The sequence below is a fragment of the Myotis lucifugus genome, unplaced genomic scaffold (genome assembly GCF_000147115.1).
Source record: "Myotis lucifugus unplaced genomic scaffold, Myoluc2.0 scaffold_365, whole genome shotgun sequence".
In the NCBI taxonomy this organism is placed as follows: domain Eukaryota; kingdom Metazoa; phylum Chordata; class Mammalia; order Chiroptera; family Vespertilionidae; genus Myotis; species Myotis lucifugus.
The window spans coordinates 387,196-397,674 of NW_005871413.1; the positions used below are offsets into that span (position 1 = coordinate 387,196).

At 39.7% G+C, this 10,479-nt stretch overlaps 1 protein-coding gene across 1 annotated transcript in view; it reads left to right on the forward strand.

Annotated features, from left to right (window-relative positions):
• LOC102423127 (zinc finger protein 888-like) overlaps window positions 1–10,479 on the forward strand; it is a 52,680-nt gene that overhangs the window by 6,447 nt on the left and 35,754 nt on the right. The window contains 2 exon segments of the mRNA XM_023764972.1: window positions 3,952–4,032; window positions 4,146–4,272. Of these exon segments, the coding sequence (XP_023620740.1) occupies window positions 3,952–4,032; window positions 4,146–4,272 (208 nt within the window).

A 10,479-nucleotide genomic window follows, 5' to 3' on the forward strand; every position in this document is an offset into this window, starting at 1 on the left:
CAAATATATTTTCTTGATTTTTTACAAAGAGGAAGGGTGAGGGATAGAGAGTTAGAAACATCGATGAGAGAGAAATATCGATCAGCTGCCTCCTGCACACCTCCTACTGGGGATGTGCCCATAACCAAGGTATATGCCCTGGACCAGAATCGAACCGGGGACCCTTCAGTCCGCAGGCAGACACTCTATCCACTGAGCCAAACAGGTCAGGGCCTTTTTCCTTTTTTCTTATGATAGTCAGTGTCAGCGGTTTCTATATTTCCCTCTCTCTTTTTTAATGTATGTTTTAATTGATTACAGAATGTAAGGGATAGGGGGAGAGAGAGAGAGAAACATCAATGAGCAGAGACAATCATTGATCAGCGGCCTACTGCATTCCCCCCACTGGGTATCCAGTCTGAAACCTGGAGTGTGCCCTGACCAGGAATGGAACCCTGCCCTCCTGGTTCAGAGGTCAACACTCTATCTCTGAGCCTCACGGGCCGGGCTGTATTTCTCCTTTGTCCCAGAGCCTTCTCTGCCTTCATTGTATGCAGCCTCCCCAAGGTCAGGAAGCATTCCCACCTTTAATTAACGACTTTCAACTACTCAGAACATCCCTTTTGTGACAGATCCACCTGGAAAGGCAGGCATGTCTAACATCCCTATTGGGATGGGGTCAGAGGCTCTTGTGTCTTGAAGAAGGGAAAGGCAGGTTTTAGATTCAAGTGGCTGCAGCATCAGCTCGTGATCAAGGGTAAGAAAATGCACATTTTACTGCTCAGCATAGCTCAGAAAGTTCAGAAAGAAGAGTAAATAGTAAGTAAAAGTGTCTTGCTCACTAGATCAGTACGAAATACTTAGGTAAATATTCTGTTAGCTTACAGAACATGAGAGGTACCTGTGGATTGACACTTGCAAAAATTAATGTTTATTTGTGATCATTTCCACATAATTCTTTCTTTATTGAGGTATATTTGGGAGTAATGTCACAGCAGTGGTGACCTGACCTTCTCAGGAACAAGGGTATAATAGCGATTTAATGAAATTTGTACAAAGACCATCACTTCACATCTGGAAATGTCCCTTTTCTTAGTTTGCGTTTCCTTTGGAAAATGAAGGACTTATTTTTATTTCCTACAGATCATTGGCTTTTGCATGGGAGCTGTAACTAATCAGGTTTGATTCTTTAAATTTTCATTATATTCCATACTCTCATCATGGACATACCCTATATGATCATTTTTTGTATTTTCTAGGAAGTTTCCAAGAATGGTATTATTAATGTATGTTTAATTTCATTAAATTTCTATGAAATAGCTCTCCACTAATGATACGTAAAAATTTTGAAAGAGCCCTAACCGGTTTGGCTCAGTGGATAGAGCGTCGGCCTGCAGACTGAAGCGTCTCAGGTTCGATTCTGGTCAAGGGCATGTACCTTGGTTGCAGGCACATCCCCAGTCGGGGGTGTGCAGGAGGCAGCTGATCAATGTTTCTCTCTCATCGATGTTTCTAACTCTCTATCCCTCTCCCTTCTTCTCTGTAAAAAATCAATAAAATATATTTTAAAAAAATTTTTTTGAAAGAATTGTACTGATAAGAAAAATTAGTTCCCCCAGGCTGGTGTGAATCAAGGAGTTCCTGGGAATCTGTGGTAGGCAGCCAATCCGTGTACTGGGAATCTGTGGTAGGCAGCGATGTATGTCTCTCTCTCTCTCTCTCTCTCTCTCTCTCTCTCTCTCTCTCTGTCTCTGTCTCTCTCTCTCTGTCCTTTTCATCCCTCTACCTCCCTGCCTTCACTCTCGAAAACTCAATGGAAAAAAATCTCCCCACGTGAGGATTTACAACCACAAAAAGGAAACTAGGTTTAACTTGTTTTGTATGTTATGTTTCTCTCCTTATCCTATATAATAAAGAGCTAATATTCAAATGGTCTTCACGCCCTCATGCCATCACGCTGTGATGCCCTCACGCCGTCACAATCCATCACCAGGAGGCTGCTTTTGTGTGGAGTCGTGGAGGCGGGTCCCGATGTCGCGGCAAGGTTGGGGGTCCCCCTGAGGCCGCGCCCCCCTGCCCCAGCACCAGGATGGGAGGCTGGATCCCCCACCAGGCAGGGCTTGACTTGGGTGGGGCCGGCTGGGTCTTGGTGTTGCCCATTGGAGGTGGGTCCAGCTGGACACTTCTGTTACACAGAAACGGCAAATAGCAATATTAAAATATTTCCTCTAATTTCCTTTTAATGTGCACGAATTTCATGCACCGGGCCACTAAACCATCTTGATTTCATAGTTGTAAAATGTGTGTCTCTGTGCTTTAACTATTATTTTTTTTTTTTTAAATGTATTTTATTGATTTTTTACAGAGAGGAAGGGAGAGAGATAGAGAGTTAGAAACATCGATGAGAGAGAAACATCGATCAGCTGCCTCCTGCACACCCCCTACTGGGGATGTGCCCGCAACCCAAGTACATGCCCTTGACCGGAATCGAACCTGGGACCTTTCAGTCCACAGGCCGTCGCTCTATCCACTGAGCCAAACCGGTTTCGGCTGTGCTTTAACTATTAACATTATTTCAGCTATTTTTTCTTTTTTTTTCTCAAGTAATTTTTATCTATTTCAGAAATGAAGGTAGAGGTAGAGAGAGATAGAAATATCAATGATGAGAGAGCAATATTGATTGGCTGCCTCCTGCACACCCAACACTGGGGATTGAGCCCACAACCTGGTCATGTGCCCAGACCAAGAATGTAACCATTGACCTCCTGGTGCACGGGTCAGTGCTCAACCACTGAGCAACACCAGCTGGACCAGGCAGAATAAACTTGTTTTAAGATTATTCATAGTATGTTTCTAAATAGGATTGTAGTTCCTACGTGTCCTATTCCATGAGAACTGAATTCCATTAACAAATCTTTTTAGTTCAAAGTTCCATATGAATTTTTTCTTGTGTTTTCTTTTTCTGAGTATTCAAATGTATGGCACATGATGCACAAACATTGGCATCACAAGTAAAAAGTGATCTTGTGACACGTGGAAAACACAGGCCCCATCTCAGAACCTGGATCCGAATCTGTGCCTGTACAGAAGTTCATTTCATTGTGGTCTACTTCACACTTGAGAAGAAATCCATATACTTCCAAGCGAGCCTGACATTTCCAGCTGAAAAATATACACCACTGACCCTGAGCAATGCAAACACACCATTCAGAAATCTATATGCCTGTGTCCATACCACTATTTTATTTTTTATTTATTTAAAAAATATTTTTCTTGATATTTGAGAATAAAGGAGAGAGAGAGAGAGAGAGAGAAACATCAGTGATGAGAAAGAATTATTGATTGGCTGCCTCCTGCACACCCCCTACTGGAGCAACAAGAATTAATCCCGCGACTCTTCTTTTTTTACTAGTTTTTATGTTATTTTATTGTATTTATTAATCCTCGTCCGATATTTTTCCATTCATTTTTAGGGAGAGTGGAAGAGAGAGGGAAATACAGATAGAAACATGGATGTGAGAGAAACACATCGATTGGTTGCCTCCGACCAGAGCCAGGGCCCAAGGAGCCTGCAACCAAGGCAAGTGTCCTTGACCGGGATCGAACCCGGGACCCTTTGGTCCAAAGGCTGACATTCCATTTACTGAGCCAAACCGGCTAGGGCAATCCCGGGACTCTTTTTTAAAAAAAATGTATTTTATTGATTTTTTACCAAGAGGAAGGAAGAGGGATAGAGAGTTACAAACATCAACGAGAGAGAAACATCGATCAGCTGTCTCTTGCAGACCCCCCACTGGGGATTTGCCCGCAACCAAGGCACATGCCCTTGACCGGAATCGAACTTGGGATCCTTCAGTCTGCAGGCTGGGACTCTTAAGTGCCTAGTCCGACACTGTATCCACTGAGACAAACTAGCCAGGGCTTTACCTTAATTTTAAAGTTTTTTTCCTGTAAACGTAAATCTATATCTAGGATTTGTGGACATATGTCATCCTCATTTGTCAGTGTTTGAAATCATATCAAGGAAAGTTACTGGCCAAAGTGATCTTATGGGTGAGTCAGGATACTCCTGTAGGTCCCAACCTCTTCTCCTAAGACTGTTTTAAGGTTGCATAACATTATGAACTCTTCTGGTGACCTCTTGGTAAATATTTATTTTCTTTCAGGGACCTTTGACCTTCAGGGATGTGGCCATACATTTCTCTCAGGAGGAGTGGGAATGCCTGGACCCAGCTCAGCGGAAATTGTACCTGGAGGTGATGGTGGAGAACTGCAGCAACCTGGCCTCCCTGGGTGAGGATGACTTCCTTCCCGAGTTCCTACTCCACCCGCAGGGTTTTCCTTTATTATTTTAACATCTCTAGGGGCTTCTGTTTTCTGTGTTAGATGCTTGCTCTCAAGGAACAAATTGAGCTCTAGCTCGTTTGGCTCAGTGGATAGAACTCTGGTCTGCAGACTTAAAGGTCCTAGGTTTGATTCTGGTCAGGGCCAATGCCAGGGTTGCTGGCTCGCTCCCTAGTGGGTGCGTGCAGGAGATATCCTATCAGTGATTCTCATCATTGATTTTTCTCTTTCTCTCCCTCTCCATTGCCATCTGAAACCAATAAAAAAAATACATTTTTAAAAAAAGGAACAAATTGAGGGTCCTTGGGATATAAAAGAAAGGCTTTTTGATCTATGTGAATTAAGAACTCAGTGTTTGCACACATTATATGTTGTCTACACTTACTGAGGTACTATCAGAAAAGAATATTTTAGAAAATCATTTTCTAGAATATTGTAATATTCTACCATGTCTTCTGGCCAGAGGACAGTTTGGATTGGAAATGGGAAAGCCTCTATGAAAATTCACATTCCATTTTCTTTTATTTTTTGATTTTTAAAGAATTTGTTGAATTCAGGGAGGAAGGGCGAGTTAGAGAGAGATAGAAACTTCAGCTGGGCATTAATTGATTTTTTTTTATATGTGCCCTGACCATATGTGTTCTCTGTATAAATTGCCAGATATGGAATCACTGGTTTCCTGGTACCTTTAGTAAATATTGGAAAATCATTGTGTTTTCTTAGTGGCTGCACCAGTGTGTTCATAATCTTGTTTTGATTTTTTTACAGAGAGGAAGGGAGAGAGATAGAGAGTTAGAAACATCGATGAGAGAGAAACATCGATCAGCTGCCTCGTGTTAGGTGTTTGTTGGTATATGATGGTGGTGCCCATTTACATTTCTCTGATGATGAATGAGTTGGGACCTTTCAGTCCGCAGGCCGACGCTCTATCCACTGAGCCAAACCGGTTTCGGCTCATTGTGTTTTCTTAGTGGCTGCACCAGTGTGTTCATAATCTTGTTGACGTGCATCAGTGTTCTCATTTCTCCACTTAATTGGTAATACTTTTCATTTTTTATTGATTTATGGATGATTGACATCTTGTTAGGTGTTTGTTGGTATATGATGGTGGTGCCCATTTACATTTCTCTGATGATGAATGAGTTGAACATCATTTAACATTTCCATTGGAAATCTTTATATCCTGTTTGGAAAATGTCTGTACAGGTCCTCTGCACATTTTTCCATCATATTGTCTTTTTGGAGGTAAGTTGTGTGACTTCCTTATATATTTTGGATCTTTAGCTTTTGAGGATGTAACATTGCTAGGCTTTTGTTGTTGCTGTTTCTCAGTGGTTTCTTTGGAATGCCAAACTTATTTTTTTGTAGTCTCATTTCTTTATTTTTTAGCTTTTTTGTTATGCCGGAAAAGATACATACAAACCAGTATTTTTCAGAGTGATGGTAAAGTTCATTGACTATGATTTCTTCCAATGTTTTCCTTGGCTTCAGGTCTCAAATTTTAGATGTTAATCCATTCTGATTTCATTATGGTTCATGGCCTATGAACACAGTCTAGTTTTATAATTTTTGCATGTATCTCTTCCGTTTTTGTTACATTACTTAGTGAAGAATCTGTCTTTCCATATTGTGTGTTCTTGCCTTCTATCCTACACATTAGTTAACCATATAGCTTTGGACATTTTAAAAGTTGTGTTACTTCTTTTTTCATGTTGACTTGTAAAAGATCTGTATATGTTATAGATATTAACTACTTATCAAATAATATGCTTTGGAGACCTTTTTTCCCATTTCCCTGCTTGTATTTTGAACGCACTGACAATTTCCTTTAATGTGAAGTTATTTTTGTATGGGGTTTAATGCTTTTTGACTATTATGCTTTGTTTACCTTTCTTCTTAGTGCTAGAATAAAAAATCAAATATCATAAAAACTTTTCTTTTCTTTATGGCCTAGCCAGATGGCCTCAGTGGATAGTGTCAGCCTGTGGACAGAAGAGTCCTATATTGGAATCTGATGAAGGGCACATGAGCAGGTTGCAGGCTCCATCTCCAGTAGGAGCCATGCAGGAGGCAGCCATTCAGTGAATATCTTAATGTTTCTATCTCTCTTTCCTTCTCCCTTCCTCTCTGAAATCAATAAAAATATATTTGAAAACAAAAACGTTTCTGTAACTTGTCATTTAATAGATTGACATATTAGCTTTATGTTTCAATCTTTAATACATTTTGGTTTAATATTTGTATGTGGTGTTTAATTACAGTCCAACTTCACTCATTCTTTTACACGTAGACATCTAAGTATGTCAACACTATTCGTATGTGTGAGAATCTGCTTTACTTCTTTGGTGGTATAAGCACCCTTGTAGGAGATTATTTTACCTCATGGGTGAGAAGTTGTACGGAGGCTCTTTGTTCTACAGTGCTTCTTTTTTGTAGTTGTTGTTAATCCTCACATGAGGACATTTTTTCCATTGCTTTTCAGAGAGAGTGGAAGGGTGGGAGCAAGGAGGGGGGAGAGAGAGGGAAACATTCATGTGAGAGAGACACATCGACTGGCCTCCTTCTACTCAAGCCTCAACCCAGGTTGGGTGGCAGTTTGTAGCCAAGGTATGTGCCCTTTAAGGGGATTTGAACCTGCCACCCTTACGTGCACAGGATGATGCTCTAACCCTGAGCCACACTGGCCAGGGCCTACCGTGCTCCTTTATTTACCTGTGTCTTAATGTGTAGATGATACTTTTGGATGACACCAGTTTGGAAATATTTTTTTAAAATAATGAAGCATGATGCCTTTAAGGTTATACGGTGTCTCTCATGTTAGTTTTGGTTCCCTGGTGTCCTGTGTCATTTCATATCAATTTTAGGCTGAGGTTTGCTAATTTTGTGAAAAGTGATATTGAGACGTGGATAGTGACTGCTTTGAATGTTTATGTCAACCTTGGGTACTGGTGACAGCTTATACTGTTAACATTCCAATTTAAGGTTGCATGTGTAGTTCATTTATTGAGTTCTTTAAAGACACCCAGCACTACTGTATATTTTTATTGGTTTTAGAGGAAGAGAGCCATGGGGCGAGAGCGGGCGGGGGGAGTGGGGAAGAGAGAGACACACAGAGAGAGAGAGAGATACATTTACTTCCCCACTTAGTTATGCATTCATTGGTTACTTTTTAATGTGCCCTGAGCACAGATCAAAACTGCAATGTTTTGGTATGAGGACCACACTCTAAACAACTGAGCTACTGGGTAAGGAAAGAATATCCTTTTCTTATCTGTGGTTTAGGCACCCTGGGTGAAGATCTTAAGACCTTTCCAGGAGCATGTCTATGTAGGCCTTTTATTCTACCTTGCTTCATTATTTCTCTTAATGTCTGTATTGCAGGTTTTTTATTTCTTTGTTTATATATATATTTTTTATTAATTTCAGAGAGGAAGGTAGAGGGAAAGATAGAAATATCAGTGATGAGAGAGAATCACTGATAGGCTGCCTTCTATACGTTCCCTAGTGGGGATCAAGCTGGCAACCCTGGCATGTGCCCTTGACCTTAATTGAACCTGGGAACCTTCAGTTCACAGGCTGGTGCTCTATCTCCTGAACCAAACTGGCTAAAGCTGTATTAGAGGGTTTTTTTTGATAACAGAAGCATTGAAGTATGTTTTAAAACCAGGAAGCCTGAAGCCTTTAATTTCATACATTCTTTTCACTATTGACTTGGTTACACAGAGCCCTGTGACATTCACATGAATTGTAGAAAGAGCTTTTCTATTTCCACCAAAAGTGTCATTGGGACTTTGATAGGGATTGCTTTGAATGTTTAGGTTACTTTGGGTACTAATGACAGCTGATACTGTTAGCATTTCAGAGTAGGGTCATGGAATGTGTTTTCCAACTTAGTGATTTGTTCTTTAATTATAGCCGTCAATGTGTGTGTATATGTTTTCTTTTGTTAATCTTCACGCCTTGGTTTTTTTTTTTTCCATTTAGTTTTAAAGAGAGGGAGAGGGCGATAGAGATAGAAATAGAGATAGGGAATGAAATATCGATGGTGAGAGAGACACATTGTTTCGCTTCTCACAAGTCCCAAACGGGGTTGAAATTGAACCTGCAACCATTTGGTGGGTGGCCCCATGCTCTAACCAAGGAGACACACTGCAGAGGGCAGCTACTAGTATTTTATACTTTACAGCATAGAAGTCATGCACCTTCTTAGGAAGTAAACTGTTAATATTTTATTTTCCGTTATGCTGGTAATCATGCAAATACATAATTAATTTGTTATTCTATATTAAATTCTGTTCCTATACAAGGACACAGCTAACTTCATTGTTTGGTTCTATATACCATGTTTTGAGAAATCAATTATATATTTATTTATCTCTATATTCATATGTATATATGTTTTTAGAAATGTGGAGTCTGTGATTTGCAATATAGAATTCTGTTACGTGTTAGCAGAGATCATTTTATTTATTTCCTATTTTTTGTTTTGACCATGGGAATTACTTAAAATACCTTAAGCCGAGCTTATTGTGATCAAGAATTTCTTCTTGCTAGGAGTTGGGGGTGGGTGGGTGGGGTAGGTGGATATGGCGGAGGTGGGAGGAGGGGGCGGGTGGGGAGGGCCTCAAAGACAGGTGGTTGGTGCCTGACGCCGGTTTAGCCGCCCAGTGAATAAACCGGCGCAAGGATTAAAAAAAAAAAAAAATACCTTAAGGTTATAACAGTGCACCTTAAACTCATAGTGTCAACTGCTTACAAATCTCTGCTGATTGCCAATTCTATCCATGTACCCACATAAGTTGATATCACATTGTCTTTAATGTTGCTTGTCTTATAGAAGAGATTTAAGATTATATTCTTTTATTTTTTAAAAATACTTTTTAAAATATTATTTTAGAGGCGATGGAGATGGGGAGAGAGAGACATATCATGATGAGAGAATCATTGATTGGCCACCTCCTGCACACCCCACAGTGGGGAATGAGCTGAAACACAGGCATGTGCCCTGACCAGGACTCAACCTGTGACCTCCTGGTTCATAGATAGACGCTTAACTACTGAGCCACTCAATTCCGCCGATTCCTTGTATTTTCTAAAGTTACACAGGAGAAATCAAAGTGATATATGTTTCTTTATTACAACACCACAGATTTTTATAGTTCTGTATATTGTTACACACACAAGGCATCTTTATGTGTTCATATGTTAGTGTTCTGTAGAATTTTTAAATTACCTCAGACGGATTTGTTATAGGGTAGGTCTAATAATGAGAAAGTTTTGAAGCTGGAGCAGTTGTCTCCTCTCCATTGTTTATCATCTGTTCTGTCAATATTCTTGTTGGATGGTTTTTGTTCATTTATCAGTTCCATGTTTTATTTCGTGCCCTTTCCCCCCAATAGTTTTCTGCTTAAAAACCCCCTAATGATCTTAGAGGAGCTGTCTTTTCCATGAGGAATTATTTTTTTATATGTTTTTAGGTAGTATTCTGGTATTCGTGATATTTTCATTGTTTTTATCTGTTCTCATGTTATATTCCACTTAGAATTCAGTGAGCTGCTTGCATTTGTATGTCTCTTTTTCCAATTGTCAGGATCTTAAACGATTAATTTTTTATATAAGCTACCTATTCCTTTTCGTTATTCTCTCTCTATGGGGTTGCCTTGGTAGTTGATTTGTTAGTGTCTTAGGAGTTCCTTAAATCTCTTCACATTTCCACATGTTTGTTGGCGTCTCTGGATTAAAACGTTAATGAATTAAAATTTTAATGATTTATGTACAAATTCTTTGATTAGTTACTATTTTTTATTTATTTATTTATTTTTAACTTTTTAAAATATATATTTTAAAAAAATATATTTTATTGATTTTTTACAGAGAGGAAGGAAGAGAGATAGAGAGTTAGAAACATTGATGAGAGAGAAACATCGATCAGCTGCCTCCTGCACATCTCCTACTGGGGATGTGCCCGCAACCCAGGTACATGCCCTCGACCGGAATCGAACCTGGGACCTTTCAGTCCGCGGGCTGATACTCTATCCACTGAGCCAAACCGGTCAGGGCTATTTACTATTTTTTTTAAAATGTATCTTTTTTTTTTTTAATTAAATCTTTATTCAGATTATTACAGTTGTTCCTCTTTTTCCCCCCATAGCTCCC